The sequence below is a fragment of the Vulpes lagopus genome, chromosome 11, assembly GCF_018345385.1.
Source record: "Vulpes lagopus strain Blue_001 chromosome 11, ASM1834538v1, whole genome shotgun sequence".
Classification (NCBI taxonomy): Eukaryota; Metazoa; Chordata; class Mammalia; order Carnivora; family Canidae; genus Vulpes; species Vulpes lagopus.
The window spans coordinates 1,369,263-1,392,547 of NC_054834.1; the positions used below are offsets into that span (position 1 = coordinate 1,369,263).

Sequence of the window (23,285 nt, forward strand, 5' to 3'; positions counted from 1 at the left end):
CTTTCAGAGAACAAGGGCTAGGGCAGGCTGGTTGGAGGGATGGCTCTGGTGCCAGCACAGAAGGCACAGGCAAGTGGTTTCCATCCCTGGCATGGGCCTTATTGCACATTTATAGACTTGTGGTGGCTAAAATCCAAGGCCAAAGCATCCTTTTAATATTTATAAGTATCCTCAAAAAAAAATTGTATTATCTTTCTTTATGTAACTTAGCAGTAAAGACTGTCGCCACTAGAGGTCTGGTTCTAACACAGTCCTTCCACTTACTGAATGCTGATCAGTACAGGATACCTACCTCTGCACTTCAGATTGTGCTTTAGTATGAGGACGACGTACCAACCCCTAAGGTAAATGAGTTCGTATCTGTAAAACACACAGGCAACAAGAGGTAATACTGATAAAGCACAAGGTCCATATAAAGGTGTTTATTACTTAATATATTGGAAATATGAGAATATTGAAATCAAAACATTTTGAAGATTCTAATTCAGTAAAAGTGAATGTCTAATTTGGGACTCATTTTATTCCTGTGTTTAAATTTAAAACATATAAATTATATAATATCATAAATTTTATCCCATTTATATATAATATCTGCCAGAAAAAAAATGTTTTGTAATACCTTATTATGTGGATCTGAATCTATATGGTTAGGCCCAATCTGTATGTGTTGTTGCATGGGTATGTGCGTTGAACTGATTTATAAAATAAACTATTTATTAAACTGGGTTTTGCACTTCTAGACAGAGTCACATTTAAGAGAATACTTCTAAAATATTTCAGCCTTTTAAACTAGATTAAACAAGAATAAAGTGTGTATCATTAAAAATACTCAAAATTCTACAATTATTTTGAGTTATTTCAACATAGTCCTTGGGGCTTATTCAACTATATATTATGACTTTCACGTGTGTTATTTAAATGAAGGATGGACACTGCTTTACATGGAAGTAATATCTACAATATAATCGTGCCCCACAGGAGAGGTGTGATGATGGTACGTGTTTACTTTGTCATTTCTAAAAGTGAATGATGTTCCTTAAACCAAGTAACTAGAAATACGGACTAATGGTAAGTGAATATCTTGAATTAAAGTTCTTTTGATGGACCCTCACTAGAGTTTCCTTTGCTGTGGCAGGAAGAAAGCCTTCTTTAAAAATTAATTCAAAAAAATTTAAAGCTAAGAACTTTCATATTCATGAGTTGGCATATTAGGTGATTTGGAAAAATCTGCCTGCCAAAGTCAACAAAATAAACTGGATGGAATGTATAATCCCTTCTGAAGCAACTGAAGGCCCAAAACCCTAGGAAAAGCCCAAATACAAAGTGTAGCCTGCCACTCTGAGCATTCCTGCCTGAGTACGACTGCTAGGTGGGACAGTTTTTCTACTGAGACACTGAACAGCACTTCTGACATCTCACGGGGTGAGTGTGTAGGGTGAAATGTGGAGTCTGGGTGCATCAAAGACAGGGGCCTTGGTCACCTCCCCACACTTCCATGTGTGACCCCAGTGGGCTGCATACGAGGTGCACAGGTGATCTGACGGTGAGCCAGGTGCCATCTTAACACAGCTCATCTCTGAGTCATTGGATTACTCCAGAAGATCCCAGCTGCTGAAACTGGCTTAAAGTGATCCTTTAGGTTACTGCAGTCTCTGGCTCCTCTGTAGGAATAAGTGATACTATCTTTGGCCCTAAATTACGATTACAGACATTTCCAAACACAAAGCATATGGTCAAAGCTAAAGAGGCACACAGGGCTGAGAGACAACTTAAACACAAAGGAGCAGAGGTCCAGAACAACAGGTGCAGAATCACGGGTTGTCTAATGATGCAATAATCAGATCCAGAATATAAAGCTGATTTCCTGCACTCAAGCAGGCACAAGACAAAATTATTACAATTTTTAGCAGAGGATTAGAAAAGAAATTAGAAAAAGAATGTCAGGAATGGGAAAGGCAAACTCACCACAGATTCTGAAGATACGAAGATAATGAAATTAAATTACAGGAGATTGCCGGTTCTGCCAAAATAAAGTATCCCCATTCCTCCATGATTCTCCCTCTTGCTACTAAAAATCCTTAACACAAGCAAGCCTAAGAAACCTTGGGAAGTTGGAAAAGAGAAGGCTGCCTGAGCACCTCAGGAGCTGAGGGACACCACGTGGAAGGTCCCTGGTTTCCCTGTGCCTCCCATATATTCCAGGTCCGTCATCAAACACAGACAAAAAATTGGATGTGAAATGATGAGCTAGCAACAGAAGACCTTTCTGGCCATAAACCCACCCTACCGAGGGAAAGCACCAAGGGAAAACTGTACCTGCACCCCTGGTCCTAGTGGTCCCATTGGGAGCTGTCCTCCCACCCACCCACCCACCCACCACCCCACAGAAGCGGAGGGCACTCCCATGGCCCTGCTGGGTGGTTTGGGGGCCTTCCCTGTACCTCTTACACTGTGAAGTGGCCCAGACCTTGGCTGGATGCTTCCCTGTGCAGGATTTCATGGCTCAGGGGCCAGGCCTTTGCTAGCCCGGGCAGCCGTGTTGAACATATAGCGTGTAGGTATACACCCCCGAATGGATGAAACACTGGAAGGAGCTGGATGTCATCGGTTCGCTGCCACATGGATGGCTGGGGTCCCTGTGGAATGGTGCCCTATCAGGGACTCACTAGTGGCCTCTGTTTGGGATAGATCTGACATTCAGAGATGGCGTTAGCTAGAAGAGCCTGGGGAAGTGGGAGTCCATGCTATTGGACCCATATGCAGCCCCATCGCCCTGTCCTGGCCATTGCCTTTACATGTCCCTGTGGAGTGCTAGTGCAGCTGATGGGGAAAGCTGGCTGAGACCCTGGGGCTACTCGGTCATTCAGTACCTCTTCTCAGGAAACTTGCCTTTTTCTGGGTGGTAATACAGGATTAAAAGTCTTCACACTTTTGGGGCACCAAGTGGCTCAGTTGGTTGAGCATCAGACTCTTCATTTCAGCTCAGGTCACGATCTCTGTCAGGGTCGTGGGATCAAGCCCCATGTTGGGCTCCATATTCAATGTGGCATCTGCTTGTCCCTCTCCCTCTGTTCCTCACCCCCACCCCTCACTCCCTCTCTCTCAAATAAATAAAGAGAAAATTTTTCATACTTTGTACCTACACCATACTTCTATCCATAGGCCCCTACCCCAGAGCCCCCTGTTTCCAGTCTCCCAATCTTCTTCCTTCTAGGCTCCAAACTAGAGCCAGGCTCTTGACCACTGACTAGGAACAGTCCCTAGTTTACTCTCTCTCCAGTCTTTCAGGGCCACCTCTGCAGTGGGATAACCATCCTCAAATTCTGGGTTGCAACCACTGACAGAGTCAATCCACCAAGAATCAAGCTTGGGATTTTTCCTTATCCTTCAGCTGTATGAACTGATGTGAGCCTGGAGCAGATGTGGGGGTCTGGATCACCAGTTCATGCAGCTTACTTCCGCGGGCCCTCTGGTCCTGCCTGGACTCAGTTCTCGACGTACCATTTCCATCTTACAACGGATTGACATTGGGTCAATTCAGACCCAACCTACCCATCGTAATAGACAGTTCTGGGTTCGTGGTCACTTGGTGCCCCACAGTTAGGCATTCCCTCAGGCTTTATTACTCGTATGACTCTGGCTACTTCCCCTATTACAGGAAACCCACTAATACTCAGACCAGCACATCCCTGATGGCTCCATAAATGGAATGTTCTTGAACTCTCCTGTGGAACACAATGCTGTGTTGGGTTTGTTTTCGTTGGGGTTTTTTTTTTTTTTAGCCTCATATAATTTATCAATTCCAGCATTCCTTCCTCTACCATCTTCTGGGGCAGCTCTGGCATTTCTGTGTTGCTCAGTGTGGTCCACTACTTCTTCCAGGCATTGAAAACCCCCAAGCAGTATGTTTCCCCATAACGTAGGGCATGTGCCAGGGGCTTAAATATCCTATCTCTTGAAAAGTGTACTAGTCAATAAATTCTTGCGCAGGCAGTTTTATATTCCAGTTCCTTTGATCAAACATCATCAAACTCCAATCCCTGATTCCTGCCAGTACAATAGGGTCTTTCTGGATGCCACTAAAGAGGCCCTTTGGCTCTCATACCTGGTCTTCAACTCCTTGTTAAAACTCCCTGCACTTCACATTCTTCCTTTTCGAAGCATCTGTCTGACCTGACAGTGGTAAGCCAACTCTGCTGACCTGTTGGCATCACTGTCCCCTTATCTTTCAAAGACCTAAATCATCACAACCTGCAAAGCTGACATTCAGCAGAGCACTTCCTCTGCCCACTGGGTGATCAGTGAACAAGTCCTGAAGCCCCATCTTCCTGCCTAGATTCTCAGTCCAGCTCTGGGCATTACTCGGGTTAGTTTGGAACTTCTGGGAAAGTCACAAGAAATAGGATTAGATGCGCAAGAGATGAATCTGGGAGTGTATCTGTGAGAGGGAAAGGAGAGGAAGCGAGGAGATGAAAAGACAGCTTCATGTAACTATGCAGATTGGACCCCATGAGGCGAGGAGGAGGGAAGATCGTAGGCAGAGTTGTAGACCGTAGTACGGTTCTAAGAAGGAACTGGCTGAGCTGATGAGTGGTCCTCCAACCCCAGCTGCCCATCAGGAAACTTCCACAGACCTGATAATGCTTCTGCACCATGACCGGGGCCATGCTCAGCCACTGGTGGCAGCAGTCGGTGAGAAGCGTAGCATCAGTGCGAGTAGAGGTGGATTCAACGGGCAGCAGTGGGGCAGGCCTTCCCGTAACGACTGTCGTGCCCACCATGCCTGTACCATCAGTCCCACCTACGCTGGGTGCTGTAGTCTCCAATTTACTTGTATCACAGGACAAGGGAGTACTCAGACCTGCCATGGACGATCGCTAGCATTCCTCCCTGCGCCTCTGTGTTATGGCAAGACAATCCTCCCTTGATGACTCCAGTCAATCAGTCCAAAACAGTATAGTCACCAACTTTTTATTCATTGACTCAAGAGCATGAGGTGGAAGTTCCAGCCTACAACTTAATACAAGCATTCTTCCTTAGGTCAGTAATATGTCTAACCTAGCAGAATCTAAAGTTGCAGAGACCGGAAGCACATGTTTTTCTAGTGGATGGACAGGGCAATAGTGAGGAGTCCTTCCCCTCACCTACACACACACACACACACTTCAATTCTGAGACCCATGAGTCGTAACTATAAAAGTGACAACACCCTATATTAGTGTCATGTGGGCAGTTATAGTTCTAGAGTTTCCCACTGTGCCCATCTTACAGCAATCACTGTCACTCCACAGGCACAAAGTCAATGGGGGGCAATGTGGCTAGTTGCTAACAGTTGGTGACTCGGAGCATGAATCATCAGGCCCAGGAAGACATCACTCTAGCCCCAGTAAGTGACGTCACTCAGCCGGCACCGTAAAACGTCTTCAACTTTAGTCCAGGTGGCTTCAAGGTAATGGGGAACATGCTAAGGCCAGTGGATTACATGAGCATGAGCCCGTGGCCACGCTTCATTTCCTACAAAATGAGTTCCCTGGTCAGCAGCAATGCTGTAAGGAATATAATGAAGCAATAAAAAGCATTTGCTAAATCCACAGATGGTGGTTTGGGCAGAAGCACTGTATGCGGGGAAGGCAAACCTCTCTTCAGTTCCAGGGAGAACAGAGGGCTGAGCCGCTCATGATGACCTTGGCCCAGTGCAGCCGACGGGCATTCAGAGGGCGGGCTGTCTCGCCGGTGCATACTGCCACGTGGGGGCCCGCAGGGGACTGCTGTTGGGAGGCCGGGCGCTCAGAAGTGGCTGTAGCCGGCTCGTTCCTCAGTAGCATTCTCCTCGGAGTTTCACTTTGTGCTCGTTTGGAAAGATCATGCACATTGTCTAACCCTCTGCCACAAATCTCCAATCTTGTTCCTTCCAAATCTCTGATCAGTGAGCTGAACCGCTGACTTCTCCTTAAAAACCTACACAGACCTACCTATACTTCCAGTCATCTCTCATTCCTGACAAAGTGGAAAAATAGGCACACGGCTCACAGGTGTAACTGTGGAGAAGACTCCCCTTCAGCGCTCCCCTTCGGGATCACCCGCGTGTGACTGTAGCTATTTTTGGACGCTGCCAAAATTGGGTGCACAATAAATTAGGACCGGACCCTTCCTCCCTCAGTAAATTTGCCATAGAGCATACCACGTGAGGTCACAGGTGCAGGGGGCAGCCCGGCAGGACTAGGAACCACGGACACGTGGCTGACACTTCCACTGGCTGACAGTGCTGCTGTGCGCGCCCACCATCACGGCTCGTGGGTTAGGGCACAACCATCTTGCTGGCAGCTCAGCTCACACAGCAGCTGGGCAACCGGCTCCAGAACACAGAACGAGCCCGGAAGCTGCTTCCGAAAAGGAGAACAGTTGTCTGAAGAGGACAGCGTGGCTTTCTGTCACAACCCAAAGGCTGGACTGTGAGTCACCTCCAGAATCCTGCCCGAGGCTGTTCCCGGTGTGCCAGGCCTAGCCAGCTCACGTTTCCCGCGCGGGGAGCAGCTGGTGCAGTGGCTGCAGAGGTTGCAGGGCCGCCTCTTGCTCTGAGCCTCACTCCATACCGGTGGCCTTTCATGCTACTTAGTAAACGAGCAGAAACGACGCTCAAATGAAATAAATGCTGACTTCAAAGCCAAGAAAACCCACCTCTTAGGCAATGCATTTCTTTATTTGTGGAAGAAGCCAGGTAAAGAAATTTGCCCATGATCACGGAAGGATATCAACTACCCCAGATCACAGGACCTCGAGAATTTTTACCAAATTCAGGCAGGCTCCTGAACTCTTATTGGGCGCTTATATCCAACCCTCTGACATGCACGTCTCACAAAGTCGTGTGAAGAATTCGATGCTTTCCGTGCACCAGATGCACTCATGATGGTGCCTTTCATGCAGTAGATGAGCACAGTGGCTCACAAAACGGAAAAATTATGAAATTACCCGAAGACAAGACTGTGACAGAGGCTGGAATACAACACAGCCCTGCAGGAGGACAGCGAGTGTGCTTCCGGGCAGCCAGCTGAAAATAAACTGCTTCTGGTGGTCTCTACCCACAAGTATAGAGAAGAAAGTATTCTCTAAAGCCGCAGCTGCATTCCACACACTGGGGACTATTTACTTAAATCTATTTTAGCAAATGAACGATATCTGTAAAAGCAGCTGCAACTGGAATCCCACCTGATCGAGTGGGACGGCCATTCTCCAAGACCCGTATCTACCTTCTGCACAGGGCGGAGACACAAGATACACAGTGACGCGGTAGGAACCACCATCCCTTCATCCTTCTAGCCTTTGAAGCGGTGTTAGTCTCTGCAGTCCCTCCAGAAATGCAATATTCCTTTGGTTTGGGGATCCCTGGGTGGCGCAGCGGTTTGGTGCCTGCCTTTGGCTCAGGGCGCGATCCTGGAGACCCGGGATCGAATCCCACATCGGGCTCCCGGTGCATGGAGCCTGCTTCTCCCTCTGCCTGTGTCTCTGGCTCTGTCTCTCCTTCTATCTCTCAAGAATAAATAAATAAATAAAAATCTTTAAAAAAAATATTCCTTTGGTTTATTGCTCTGGTAGGGAAGGATAGTTGTAGGGCCTCTCACTGAGCCTTTCTTTGAAGTCACCGTAACTCCACATGCATGGAATCAAACGGAGGAACATGTCCAGCTGGCATTCCAGCTACGCGTTCTGGAACTCAGTGAGCCAAGAGACCCATCCAACCCACTGTGGGATGGGCCTAGCCCTAAACTCCTTCATCAGTCTCTACCCTAAGCATAGAGGCATTTCGGTTCCCAGAAGGAGCATGAGGTGGGAGCCAGAATCTAGTAATCTCCAAAATAGTTGCCGGGTTTCATAATCGTTTCTGCAGTCCCCCTAGCCAATGGCTGTGAGTCTCACTAGGGAAGGCCAGAAAGACCTGCAGCATAAATAGGTGGCAGGCTAGTGGGTTCCTCAAGGGTCACCATGAGCAGCCCTGCCCCACCCTGTTCAAGGTGTAAAAATCTCTGAGTCTGTGACTCAATTCTCATACAATTAGCTAAGAAGTCATGACTCGGCTGTTGCGACTTAAACCAGGCTTCTTTGAAACGGGCCTGGGACTCTAAGCCTGGGTTCTATACAACGGTGGTCTGGACTGCCGTCCCCCTCTCAGTGCTAGGGACGCCACCGCCAACAGGCCCTGGCCAAAGGTCCCTGTGGATCAAATCGTTCTAATGACTGCTTCAGCCCTGGTGCCCACCTGTCTTTGACCTCCTGTTGGCACAACTGCTAGAGGCCATCGCGCCTAGGAGATCCGTGCAGTCCATCTCAATGACAGCATCCCAGCTCCCATTCCTGCACCACAGAGAAGTTCCATTATGGGATTTCAAGAAAGCCAGCACTCCATTCACCAAGAGCTCTTCCAAGCGCTAATGAAAGGAGGGCCCTCTAGACCTACCAGGGGCCAGAAATAGGGGAGCGGGCAGGCCGAGATTACACAGAAAACCCACTTCAGCATTCCGAAGGTCTTCTCAGCCTTTAGGTACCTTACTCAGCACGCAAGCAATGCCACCCTCGTCATCTCCGTTCAGCATCGCCCACTGCCGGATCCAGGCTGATTCACGGATTCCAAAGTCAATCCGATGAAAGACTCTGTTAGTGCTGCTCCGAGCTGCTCAAGCTAGTGCACTGAATCTAGAACCTCGGATAATTATATCCATTTCGTCAAATTCAGTCCAGTCCAACAGTACTTCCCTTCATTCTGAGAAGGGGTCTTCTCGGAATCCTTAGATCTACTCCCATATGTATCAGTTATAAGTTTTCTATTGCTGCGTAACAAATTACTGTGACTTTTGTGACCTGAAACAACACTCATTTAGCCTCTCAGTTTTCTGGAGGTGAGGAGGAGTCTGAGTGTGGCTTAGCTGGGTCCTCGGTGCAGGACACAGCTTTTGTCAAGGGGTTAGCTGGGCCGGTTCCTCTCCGAGTATGGAGCTCAGCCCTCTGCACTTGGAGAGCTCGACCCCTGGTGTGTTAGCCGACAGCAGGGGCTGCTCTCAGCGTCCAGAGCTCCCTGCAGGTACGTGCCTCCCGGTCCTCTTCCAGGCCCTGCCACAACATGGCAGCTCATTTCTCTGGGGCCAGCTGGACGATCTGCTGCTCCAGTCTGCTGACACAAAGTCTTATATGGTGTAAAGGAATCATACAAGTGACCGTCCCACCTTTGACATCTTCTATTGTCTGAAACCAAGTCACTGGCACGTCCCCACACTCCAGACAGGACTACACAAGACAGAGCTCATCGGGGACAGGGTCCCCATAGGCTGTGTCGACACAGCATGTATATCCCAGGTAACTTCCGATAGAAACTGGCTAGTCACCGGGCACTGCCAGGATTCCAGTTTAGGTACAGGTTGAGAAGCAGCGAAAGATGATGATGATGATGGTTGTGGAAGGGAGGCGAGACTACTATTTCAGGAGAGACAACAGGCTCTTCAGACAAGCGGAAGACTAACTTCCTCGGGGTGGACGGGCTGCTTGTATTGGCAAAAGCAGCCCAGTCTAATGTCGGGTTTAATGTCCCCGGCTTCACTGGGATCGTCCCTAGGCCATCATCTCAATTCTGAGGGTCCTTCTTTCTCTTTCCCGATCAGTGTCTTATCCGCAGCGTGACAAACGTTACTAGGTTGTGAATTCAAGCTGCTTGGTAATTCACCATCTGCTCAGAAGGTATCAGAAACCCGTGTGGCCACAGGAAACGAGGGCTACTTTCGTGGCGGTCATAGAGGCTTCCTGGTTCTTCCAAGCCCAGACTCACCATTTTCCTTCACCCAGTCCTTATACTTCATGGTATTCATTAAAATATACCATCTCACCTGCTGCTTGGATGCCAAAGCCTTGTCCTCTACAGGAACTTGACCCCGGGTACAATGGGCGTTAAGCGATACTCTGCCACTGAAGTCCGAATTACAACCAGCGACAGTCCATCTTGTCTCTCCATCCGTAAGAAGGCAGAGCTGTGGAGAATGAGACGTCTGGGGAAGCTCCTCCTGTGCACACCCAGCGGTGGGTGGCCCGCCTCAGGTCACTGGCGGCCTACGGAGCCAGCAGTCCCAGGGCAAGGCGCAGGCACAGCACAGTGGGGACCAGCTGAGCCCTTGAGGCATCTCTCCATCTTGTCGCCCCACTTGACCATGATGACACAGCCCCGCGGAACTCAACCCAACGGCCCCTTGGATACTGAAGTCTGACCCGTGCCAGCCTGTGCCCTGGGGCCCTGATCTCTAGCAGAGAGTGAACTGAAATCACAAAGTGGAATATAATGGGTAAGAGAGATGACCGCAGGTTAGAGCCAGAATTGAATCAGAGATTTTGAACCAGTGTGGTGGTGGGAAGATCCCAGTGTATCTTGTCTACCTACGTGGGTCGACTGGGATGTCTTTAAGTCCTCTCTGAATGGGTATTTTTAAACTAATTGCTCACTTCCTTCTGCCCCATTTTACACTGGGGAAGTTGGAGGCAAATGAACTGTCTAGACCGCAGGGGCCGTGGGCCTCATGTAAGCTTCTCTCCATCAGCCCTGAGGCTGCACTTCTACCTGGAGGCAGTAACCAGAGGAGAATTTCAGGCTGTGCTGCCTGGGGGAGGCAATGAGCATCGTATGTGTAGACCCGGCCATGGGGGGGTGAACTGACGGGACGAGGTAAGGGGATGGTCTGCACGGAGAACGATACTGACCCGCCCACACTCAAGTACGTGTCCTTGTGTCCTTTATTCCTTCTGCTGATGAGAATAAAAGTCCTCTGCAGCGCTGGGGGCCTGGTGGCGTCCGTGCGTTCGGCATAACTTAGAAGTCTTGCGTAGGGTTTTCGTTTTCATTTCTTGTTTCTGAGCGGACGCGGAGCTCAATGCCCAGGAGCCCGGAGCCAGGGCGGCCGGGACGGCCGGAGCTGCAGTGCGCGGGGCCGCGGGGCCGCGGGGCCGCGGGGCCCACGGGCGGGAGCCACGGAGCCAGCGCCGAGCGCCCCTCGCGGCACCAGACCGGGAGCGGCCCACGTCCTCTGGCTTCCCAGCGCCGGAAACCGGGAAAGTCATAATTACTGTGACCATTTTTCTCAAACGTAAGATGAGAATAAGCAGCCACCGAGCCGGGAACGCTGGGTGCGGAGGCCTGCGGGGTGCACGGCGGGCCTCACGCGAAGCCTGTCACGCCGAGTGCGGGCCGGCGAGAAGGGTCCCGGGCCAGGGCAGCGGTGCCCTCCCGAGGAAGGCGCCCACCCAGACGCAGACTGAGCAGAACCCGGGCAAGTCCTCCACCTGTCAAAATAACGCTGTAAAGATGAGGTCCCCAGGGCTCGCTGCCGGGCTGGGGACTGGCCCCTCGGCTCGGAGCCTGGCAGGTGGCCCGCGGCCCAGACGGACGCCCCGACCCGGGCCGCCTCGGCCTGCTCAGCGCGAGGCCCTCAGACAGCAGGGCCGGCCGGGACGCCGCACGTGGCCGTGGCCGCGGGGCTCTGGAAAGCCACGAACGGCCACCGCGGAGACACGGAACCGTAGCAGCTTTGCCAACGTCCAGCAAATAGCTGGCAACGGCTGGGGTGAGCGAGCGCGGCAGCGGCCGCAGGAGCGCGTGGGCCTGCACAGCCGCCGAGGCCCGGCCCCACTCGGGCGCCTGCCCCGCGGCCTCCGCGGGCCCCCTCCTCGGCCCGGGCCGCGAGGACCGCCCGGGGGCAACAGTGTCTTCTCCAGGCGCTACTGCTTCCCTCTGTCCAAGGCCACTCCGGCCTCCAAGACTTTGAAGTAGTTTCTTTCTTTGTAGGAAATTTGAGAAACACGATGCCAAAAATACCTCCCACACGACCCCAGCACCTGAAACGGGTGTTGCTGACGTTCTGGTTCCTTCGACTGAAAACCCCGAGACGACTACGGAGCTCGGTACCCCAAGGAAGCAGCCTAAGAGACTCAACCACTTCACTCCCGGAGGCCACCGATAGGAATTCCATGGTCATTACTATGTGGAATGTGGGTACTTATACCACCAGCTAGAACATCCCACCTGATTGTTACTTTTTTTTTTAAGATTTTATTTATTTATTCATGAGACACAGGGAGAGGCAGAGACACAGGCAGAAGGAGAAACAGGCTCCAGCGGGGAGCCCGATGCGCGACTCGATCCCGGGCCCCCGGGTCACGCCCTGCACTGAAGGCGACGCTCAACCACTGAGCCACCCAGGGGCCCCTCCAGCTGATTTCTGATTTATTTTCTTAAGATAGTTTCCTGTACATGATGACATTCCTGGGCCAAACTCCCTACCTAAGGCTCTTTTTACAGATTGTCAAATGAATGCACATTTACACATTTGTAATAAGAAAAAAAAGACCTGCTTAATAAAGTATAAAATGGGAATCATACTTATCCTAGCTTTGTAAGTTGTCTGAATGTTAAAAAGTGCTTTGTTAAAATGAAGGCATTATGTAAATATATTATCCTGATGCAAACAAAATAAAACCACCTATGACAATAATCTCTCTCAGGGATTAGTTTATAATTTTTACCTCATGCACTGTCATCACTTAAAACAATTTCCAGGAATCTACGTTATATCTTAATAAATGAAGTTATCTTAATTACTGAAGTATTTATACTCACAGGACAATCCCGTGCCTCACCCTCCCGACTCCCTTACTGTTTGCCTACCCTGATCCCAGAGCACCTTCTCCTCTTGACTGGATTGTGACCTTCGGTAACCAGCACCACCACTTAACGCTGCTCTGCTTCCCAAGGCTGATTAGCTACTGGGCTGATATTGTTCATCCCTAGGAAAATATTTTGTAAGTTAAATTCCTCAGCATTTTTAAATACCAGGAAAAAAAATTAATCCAAACTGGGGGGAGTACAAAACAAGATGTATTTCGGTTTATCTTATTACACAATTTAGAAACTGGAAAGCATTAGAGGCTGCCCTGCTTTAGAGATGGGGACTTAGGTCTTTTTCTAGTTACAAAAAACATGTACTGTAAGAACCACAGCCCCCCAAACAGTATAATGGAAAATATGTGACTACAGCAAGAAAGGCTTTTAAAGGGAACCCTGGGTGGCGCAGCGGTTTGGTGCCTGCCTTTGGCCCAGGGTGCGATGCTGGAGACCCGGGATCGAATCCCACGTCAGGCTCCCATGCATGGAGCCTGCTTCTCCCTCTGCCTGTGTCTCTGCCTCTCTCTCTCTCTGTGACTATCACAAATAAATAAAAATTAAAAAAAAAATTTATAAAAAAAAAAGGCTTTTAAAAAAAAATCTAAAAATCATATGAAAACAATTACAACATTACTTTATAAAAGTTACAAGATATTAAAATAAAAAACAAAACAGGTCACCACGGCTAACAAAGTAACAAAGAAATGTCATTTCACTTCCCTTTGTACTTATGTGAGAATTCCAGGGTAATATTTGTCCACGGGACGACCACGCCAGAGACTAACTTATTAACTGGTCACTTTTAAACATCAAATAGATCTGATTTACTGATAAATAACTAAATATTGATATACAAGTAGACTTTTCCCCTGTCAATGCACAGTTGTGCCTAGAGCCAACCTGTGTGTATTTGCCATTTACAGATGTTTATGTCTTCAGAAAGGAAATACGAAGGGAAAAAAAAAAAACAAAAACGGAATGTCCAAGAGAATATAAAATGTCACAAATGAAACAATGAAAAAATTGAGGAACTGCTAATTTTGTAAGTTGCTCATGTATTTTTTTGGTACTTAAAAGATTTTGGGTAATTTTTCATATTCAAATACAGCACCCCAGTGTGAGAGAGGGTGTGGTGGTGGTGGCACAAGTATCTGTGACAGAACACTTCAATAATAAAGGGAATGAGACAAAAGATGCAATGACTGCTTGATACTTTTCCCTAGAGGCGTTATCAGGGCAAGAAACTGCCTAATTTCTCTTTGCCTACATGTCTTGAAAGTCCAAAGGTTGATTTGGGCACCTATAATGGTTATTCCCTTCTGAAATGTCAGAAAGGTAATCTGAACATTTCTAAGCTGAAAAGGTGAAGATCGCCACACTGAACTACACTGAAAACCCATCCAGTAGTTGGGGCCTGGCCTCACACTGAAGTGGCTAAAAGTTGCAATAATAAGCTGCACAGGCTTTTTTAAAAAGTGACCTTGAACGATGAAAGGTCAAACTAGAAATAAAATGTCATAGAATAAAATCAAAGGAAGGAAATAAGGTGGAATTAAAATGATTATCAAAGAATATGGTGGCCTGAGATTAGTCAACATACTATATAAAGACAGAATGGTTATTTAAAACAATCCTGAAAAATCTTTTGGGCTAACGCCAGTAGAATATATCTCAAATTCTTTTTTTTTTTTTTCAAGTTCTTTTTAAAAAGCAGGGATCCAAGAAATATTCTGAAGTCATATGTAGTTCTGGTATTAATGGATGATTAGTGAGTGCTCCAGTCATAAAGCATTTATACATACAATGTTTCAATTAAAATGATGACACCATATTTTGTAAAATCTAATGTCTTTAATTTTGGCATAATAGTGATTTATTATGTATTAATATTTCAAAAATATACTTTTGTGTTTAACAAACCACCAAAGATCTCAAAATAATGGCCTATAAGCATGCTTTTGCTCCAAACGCCAGGCTGCTGTTGCACTGAAGGCAGTGAGTTCCATCACGGGGGTTATAAGATCCAGGGCTGCAGATCACTGTGAATAAAGAGCAAGTTAATAGGTAACAGCTTCCTCAAATGCCACAGAAATTAATTTTACATTGAGGATACATTTTCAAAAAAAGATGATTTTTCCTTTTTATAAATGTGGTAAAATATACATAACACAAAATAGAGCATCTTAACCATTCTTAAGTATACAGCTAAACAGTGTGAAGTATATTCACCTTGTTGTACAATTAACTTCCAGGACTTTCTCTTTTTTTTTTTAATTTTTATTTATTTATGATAGTCACACAGAGAGAGAGAGAGAGAGGCAGAGACACAGGCAGAGGGAGAAGCAGGCTCCATGCACCGGGAGCCCGACGTGGGATTCGATCCCGGGTCTCCAGGATTGCGCCCCGGGCCAAAGGCAGGCGCCAAACCGCTGCGCCACCCAGGGATCCCCAGGACTTTCTCATCTGGGAAAAACTGCAAGTCTGTACTCATTAAACACCCCTCTATGTCCCCCTCCTCTAATACCTAGCAGCAACCCTTCTACTGTCGGTTGCTAGGAGTTAGACTACTATTAGGAGTTACAAATTTTCACTCCAATCCTGGCTTAGACCAAGTCTGTGGCCCCACAGGGTTTTACTGACCACATAATGTTGAGTTTAGAGAGCTAGCTGGGCCACCTGGTCAGCTGCATCAGAAGCCATAGAGGTGAAGACGGCCCACACCCGTAACCACACCTTCCATGCATAGACAGCCCTGAACATAGACATCTCCTGACCTCACACATCCTATTTGTCACTTGCTGAATGTTTAACTTCAGAAAAATCACTAATTTAATTCAGTTTGATCATCCCCAACATATGGATGACGGATTATAGTGAAGGTGCTACCACAGAGATCTCTGTCTGACAGAAAGTAAGGATGGGCAGAAAGAATCCAACGGCAAATACATCCCCTGTCATTGACGCTGGGATCCTGGTAAGTGGTCAGTTCTTAGCTCTACCTTCCTCATTTGTAAAACAGGTACAGTAAAAAACCCATGTCTATATTATTATGTGAGGATTAAAATCAGTAAAATCAGATGACTTAGATGAAAACACATCCAGAATACCATAAACCTTCAATAAACACTCTGTCCTCTGTGGGACCACCACCTCTCCCAGTGCATGAAGGTCATGTGATGCCAAGCCCTCTAACTGGGCTGAGGTCTCTGATCATACCGTCCCTCCTTTTCCTATTGCAAAAATGTAGTCAGCCAACAATTCACAAAGATGTTCACTGACCACTGGCCCACGGCCATTATGGGCCATCAGAGAAGAGTCTTTTGTTCTGGCACCATGATTCAGTAAATACACACCACTGTTTGGATCTGGGTATAGTACATTATTTAATTTCATATCATTCTTTCAAAAAATATTCTAACTGTGAGATATTTTAACTGTTTCTCAGAGAAAGTATTTTTCATTCTAGGTTAAACAGATTTCCTCAAGTTTTAATAGATATTTTATTGGGGGAATGTTTCAGATAAAAAAAAAATACTGGGTAAACGAAGTTAAATAGATTTTTTTGCTGCAGCAACAACAGCATTTAAAGTGGTGATGTATATGGTAAGATTGTAATGATATGACATTTTTCAAAGATGTGTGACCATGGTACTCTTTCTTTCAAAACATGTATTAATATCTCTGAAAGCACAAATATGGAAATACTGAGAAAATGTATCAGTGTTAAGTCAATATACAGGGAGAAGAGAAACATAAATCTGCATGCAATCTTTAAACACATACTTTATCCTGAGTGTCACCAGCAGAGCAGATGCTGGCATGAAATCATCTAAACTCAAGTTTAAATAAATATGATCTTCTAGTAAATGTCCTTAGAATTAATAAACCTTTATAACACAGTATGTGCAATATCTCAAAGTACTTATCTATAGTATTCTCCCCTAAGAAATATCCTAAAATGTCATGTTCTCTTTTATGTGGAATTGAGGAAAAATTCTCAAATGTTAATTTAAAGTAGATTAGCAAAATTATCTTCTAGGTTTCAGTCTCACTGAGCAGAATATTTCCCAGCTGCAGTTACAAGAGCAACCTGATTAAATCTTGATAAGAGGCAACGAAAGCACTGATGACTGATCAGTATTAACATAACGATGAGAAGCAGACAAAGGACAAGATCTTCATGAATTTTGGATAGGGAATGCTTCCTTAAAAAGGGAAAAAACTAACCATAACATAAACATGTGATATCAAAATTAAGAACTTAATTAAAAAATCATAAAAGTAACAACAGTCAAGCAACAAAATGGGGACACAGTTGCAGCTAAATAACCAACAGAATACTATCCAGAATATACAAATAATTCATATGAATCAATGAGAAAAGTACAGAAAACCAATTTAAAAATAGGAACAAAAGAGAAATAATATCTGTCATTTTTATTGAGCCACACCCACAAAAAAATTCAAAGAAATGAAGAATTTGGGATGCAAAATAACAGCAAACTGTAATACACCGAGAGTGACTTCAGCAAGAAGACAGCTCCAAGCCCCCCAGGCTCCCATGGAAATACCAAGTAAACAACTAAAGACTGGCTAAAATAATCTTGCAAGAGCTCTAGAAATTAGAGATTAACAGCAACCCAATGAATGTCCAATCAAGATGTAGTCAGGCTCCAAAGTGTACAAAATCTGTGGCATCTTTTGCTCTCCCTTGTCCCAGCTTCTCTCCAGGGCAGACCCATGTGTTTCAGGGGAGCAGCAACCCAGCACTGGCTCCTTCCTACACACCAGGGAGCAGGGCAGACTGGATTGGCCACCTGTCTAAGGCCGCCTGACGGACTGATCTCAGTGTTGCTCATTTCAGAGCTAGTTTAAATCTCAGGCTAGAGGATGTCCTGGTTTACATTCCTGAACCATAAGGTGACAACAGACCCGTAGATACCTGGGACAAGAGACTGATGATTGAGAAATACAACATAGCACCCTAAGGAACACAGGAGAAGCAGCGTGTGGACTCTCAAGGAAATGAAGATATTCAAAAATAGCCAAGTATACACAGGAATCAGAAGAAAGCACACAGGACCAAACACATGGAAAGATCCTCAATGTTAGTAATTATTAGGGAAGTACATATCAAAGTAGAGTATGATATCACTTTACACCCATTAGAATGACAACTGCCCCCCCACAAAAAAAACAAAGAAGAAGAAGAACAAGTGCTGACAAGATGTGAAGAAACTGGAGCCCTTGTGAACTGTTGGTGGGAATGTACAATGATGCAACTGCTATAGAAAAAATATGGAAGTTCCTCAAAAGATTAAAAATGCATGTACCTTATGACCCAGGGGTCCCATTTCTGGATATAGAGCCAAGAGAACTGAAACCAAGATCCTGAACAGACATCTCTAGACCTTTGTTCTCTGCAGCATTATTTACCACAGCCAAGAGGGGAAACGATCCCAAGGGCCCCTCAATGGATAAATGGATAGGAAATGTGGTATATATACACAACAGAATATTGTTCAGCCTTAAAAGTAAAATCCTGCAACATGCTGCAATAGGGGCGAACTTGAGAATACCACGCTATGTGAACTGACACCAGTTACAACAAGACAAATAGTACATGATTCTGCTGACAAGAAGTATCTAAACAAATCAAAGTCACACAGACAGAAAGAGCTTTGGTTTCCAGGAGTTGGAAGTTGTCATTACAAGGTATGCACCTTCGGCATATGGAAAGTTCTAGGTATCTGCTGCACAGCAATGCAGAGTTAGGGCTACTGAACTGCATACTTCAAAATGGTCAAGGCAGTTGATTTTACGTTATGTGCTTTTTAGCTACAATTAAAAATTTAAAAAATAATACAAGAGAATAAAAACCATCCAACAAATAAGAGGCCAAGTCTACATGTCTTCAAAGACGAATTTTACCAAATAGTTAAAAAAATATATCTTAACCCCAATCCTTCTCAATCTCCTCCAAAAATTGAAGAGGAAGGAAAACTTCTAGATTCATTCTTCAAGGCCAGAAAAGATAGTACATGATAAACAAAGTATGGACCAATATCCCTTCTTAATATTGATGTAAAAATCCTAAACAAAATACTAAACCAACTTAATAGCATAATGAAGGGATGATATACCACAGTCACTTAGGATTTATTCCTAAAATACAAGGACAGTTTAATATATAAAAATCAAGGACCATTCCATATATCTCATGAACAGAATGATAGAGGGAAAAACACATTATAATCATCTCAATTGATGCACAAAAAAAGTATTGAACAAAATTCATCATCATATCATGGTAAAAACTCTAAGCAAATGTCAATTATATAATGGGGTGCTATCAACCATAGTTATTACTATGTTAGACTATACTATGGTTAGATCCTTAGACTTTATTAATCTTACAGCTGAGAAAGCTTGTGCCCTAAGGAAGCAGAACTTAAATGTTCTCACCAAAAATAAATAAAATAAGAGATACATCTGTGAGGTGATGGTGGTGTTAATTAACTAAATGGGAGAAATCCCACCATGCATACATATATCAAGTCATCACAACGTACTCAAAGATCTCTTTGAGTATCTTAAAATTTTGTCCATTATACCTCAACAGGTGTGAAAGATACTGAAGTAACATCAGTAAAGGAGCACAAGGCAAAGCAGCCAAATAAAAGGAAGAGGAGTTTTGTAGTGAGTCCATTTTGGTTTCAAATTCTAATTTTTCATTTACTATCTTTATGAACACATGCGAGTACCCTAAAACTGTTGAGATTAAAGTTCCATGATTACAAAATTGGGATACTTCCTATATCAAAAGGATATTTGATGTTTAAGAAAACACTAGCCAAACTATTAGCAAAGTTTCAGTTATTATCATAAATAAACCACTGAAGTGTCTATTTCTGTGAGGTGAGCAGAGCTTAATGCACTGACTGAAACAGTTCACATTCAAGATACTAGGACAGAACTCAATCTTGTGCTCTCCTCCTTCTTGAGCTCCTGTAGCAAATCTGTAGAGCCCATCTGGCCCTTTCCACATTTGGTCATTAATTGCTACTTATATTTTCATATGTTCAGATTTATATCCAGTTAGATTACACATTCCCTAAAATTCCCACAAGCTACAATTGTGTGTTTTCAATAATTCCCTCTCATTATCACTTAAAACCATGTTTGGTAATGGGTAATATAATAGATATTAATTTAATGTTTAAAAAAAAAACACTTAAAAGAGGAATAAAATGGATTTTCCTCAACCTGATAAAGGGCCTTCATGAAAACTCACAATTATCATAACCAGAAAAGACTGTGAACTTTTCCCCTAAATCAGGAAAAAGAGAAGGATGAATACTATCTCTGCTTCTTTCAATATTGGAAGTCCTACCCAGAGCAATTAGGGAAAAAAAAAAAAAAAAGGAATTCAAATTGGAAAGAAGTAACATTAGACTGTCCACAGATACTATGATCTTCAATGCAAAAAACCCTGAGGAATCCACCAAAAAAAGAAAAAAAAAAAAAAAAAAGAAAGAAAAAGAAAAAACCTAATTGACCTAAAAAAAAAAAAAAATTAGCCAAGTTACCAGCTACAAAATTGACATGCAAAAATCCATTGTGTTTCTATACACTAACAATAAACAATCCGAAAAACAAAATTCAGGAAACAGTTGCATCAAAAATATAGTATTTAGGAATAAACAAGGCAAAGCAGCATAATACTTGTCTACTAAAAATCACTGCAAGAAATCAGAGAAGACAGAAATAAATGGAAAGACATCTTATGTTCATAGGTTGGAACATTTAGTATTATTAAGATGTCAATGCTACTGCAAACCATACATAGATTCTATGCAAATTCTATCAAAATCCGAGTGACAATGTTTTCAGAAAAAGAAAAATCCACCCTAAAATTCACTGAAACCTCAAGGGACCAAGAATAGCCAAAACAATTTTGAAAAACAAAGCTTGGGATGCCTGGGTCACGCAGCGGTTAAGCATGTGCCTTCGACTCAGGGTGTGATCCTGGAGTCCAGGGATCGAGTTCCACATCGGGCTCCTTGCGGGGAGCCTGCTTCTCCCTCTGTCTCTCTGCCTCTCTCTTTTCTGTGTGTCTCTCATGAATAAATAAAATATTTTAAAAAAATAAAAAAGAAAAAAAGAAAAACAAAGCTGGAAATTTCATACTTGCTGATTTTAACACTATGAATCTACATGGTGCTGGCATAATGACAGAGCTGAGACAAACAAAATAAAGTAGACAAGAAATAAACTCTCAAATGATTTGGAACAAGGGTACCAAGATCATTCAAATGAAGAAAGGACAGTCTTGTCAACAAATAGTAGTAGGGTTAGGGAGATATCCACATGCAAGTGTACAAGGCTGGACTCTTACCTAACGCCATATGTAAAAACTCAAAAAGATCAAAGATCCAAACAGAAGAACTAATCTGTAAAACTCTTGGGAGAAAGTATAGGAAAAAAAGATGCATGACATTACATTTTTCAATGGTTTGTTTATATATCATCAAAAGTATATGGATAAAAGAAAAAATTATTGGCAAAGGAGGTTAATATTCAAAATAATAATAGTAATAAAGAACTCCTCTAATTCAACAACAAAAATTAAACCACCAATTAAAAAATGGGCAAAAACTTTGAGTATCCATTTCTCTAAACAAGACATACAAATAACCATTAATACATGAAAAGATGAGCAACATCACTAGCCATCAAGGAAATGCAAATCAAAATCACAATGAGACACTTCACACACATTAGGATGGCAAGTTATTTAAAAAAAAGTCTGAAACTATGGTGTACTATTTCTTGGCTAACTGAATTTAAATTTATAAAAAGGAAAATAACAACTGTTGGCCAAGATGCAGACCAACTGTAAGCCTTGTGCTTTGGCGGTGGGGATGTACCATGGTGCAGTCTCTATGTAAAACAGTATGGTGGTTTCTCTAAAAATTAAAAACCGAATTACTATATGGTTCAGAGATTCTACTTCTGGGTATAAGCACATGGACTGAAGATGGGTGCCTCTCTAAAATGTATATGTCGAAGACCTAACTCCCCGTATGGCTCCATTTAGAGATGCGGCCTCTTAGAAAGTAGTTAGGTTTAAATGAGGTCATAAGAGTGGGACTCTCTGATCCAGTGTTAGTGTCCTTATAAGAGAGAGCAGAGTGCTTGCTCTCTTTCTCTTTCTGCACACATTAACCAAGATCATCTGAGGATATAATGAGAAGGTGGGCATGCTATGTCATCTGCAAGCCAAGAAGAAAGCACTCATGGAAAATACAATCAGCCAAAAACTTGAACTTAGACTTCTAGACTCCAGAATTGTGGGGAAAAAAATTGTACTATTTAAGCCATCCAGTCTGGGATCTGGTTATGGAAGCCCAAACTGACTGACACAGTATTTATCCAAAAGAACTCAAAGCAGGATTGTCAAAGAGATATTTGCACATCATCTTCACTGCAGCATTATTCACAATAACCTAGAGGTAGAAACAACCCAAGTTTATTTCCACTGACAGATGAATGCATAAAGAAAATGTGATACATACATGTGGATAGAGAAGATGTGGTATAAGTCACAGAAATAAAAGACATGGTCCAAGGAATATAGTCAATGATAGTGTAATAGCATTATATGGGGACAGATGATAGCTATTCTTGTGGTAAACATAGCATAATGCATAAACTTATCAAATCACTATGCACTACACCCGAAACTAATGTTGTGTGTCACGTATACTCAAATAAAAAATTATAAAATTATAAAAAAGAAGACGTGGTATATAAAGCGGTGAAACAATGTGGGAATGTGACACTATGGAAAGTAATATAGAATGGGTTGAAAAATGTGTGATGGTAACCTACCACACATTTTAGAGAATGGGAATGTGGTCCATCCATACAATGGAATATTATTCAGTCTTTAAAAGAAAGGAATTCTGACGTATGATACAACACAGATGAGATGCTAAGTAAAATAGGCCAATCACAAAAGGAAAATACCATATAATTCCATTTATATGAAGCACCTCTAGTTGTCAAATTTATAGAGACAGAAATAAGAATGGGACTAAAGGAAGAGGGGACTGGGGACTTACTGTTTAATAGGTATAGAATTGCAAATGAGGAAGATGAAAAAAGTTCTAGAGATATATGGTGTTGATGATTATACAACAATGTAAATGTACTTAATGCCATGAAATTATACTTTTAAATATGCTTAAAACATTATCTTATGTATATTCTACCATAATTTAAAAAATGTGATGCATTACACAGGGTTATCAGATTGCAGATATGTAAAGTGTGATTATGCCAAGAATTGCATACAGGATTTCTCCTACATTGTTATTGCAAAAGTGTTAATTAATACACCGAATTTGGAAAACAGACTTATATTTTAATGTATTGCATGTCTTATGACTCAGTATTAGTAAAGACCTTGAAGAATCTTGGATACTAGGATATATAAACAAAGATATTCATAACAGCGTTGTTCATCATAGCAAAAAAAACAAGTACAAAGCGATTTTGGACAAAGAAACAGACATATAAACCTTTATATATT

The 23,285-nt window shown here is 43.8% G+C and overlaps 1 protein-coding gene across 2 annotated transcripts in view; it reads right to left on the reverse strand.

Annotated features, from left to right (window-relative positions):
* Positions 1-14,531: 14,531 nt before the first annotated feature.
* Positions 14,532-23,285, reverse strand: part of LOC121472315 (zona pellucida binding protein) — an 89,272-nt gene continuing 80,518 nt past the window's right edge. Inside the window, exon 8 of one of the 2 annotated variants that reach the window (XM_041723577.1) lies at positions 14,532-14,727. In XM_041723577.1, coding sequence (XP_041579511.1) covers positions 14,633-14,727 — 95 coding nt within the window. In that variant the 3' untranslated portion in view covers positions 14,532-14,632. The remainder of the gene's footprint in view (positions 14,728-23,285) is intronic. The other variant, XR_005982852.1, reaches the window with a different exon arrangement.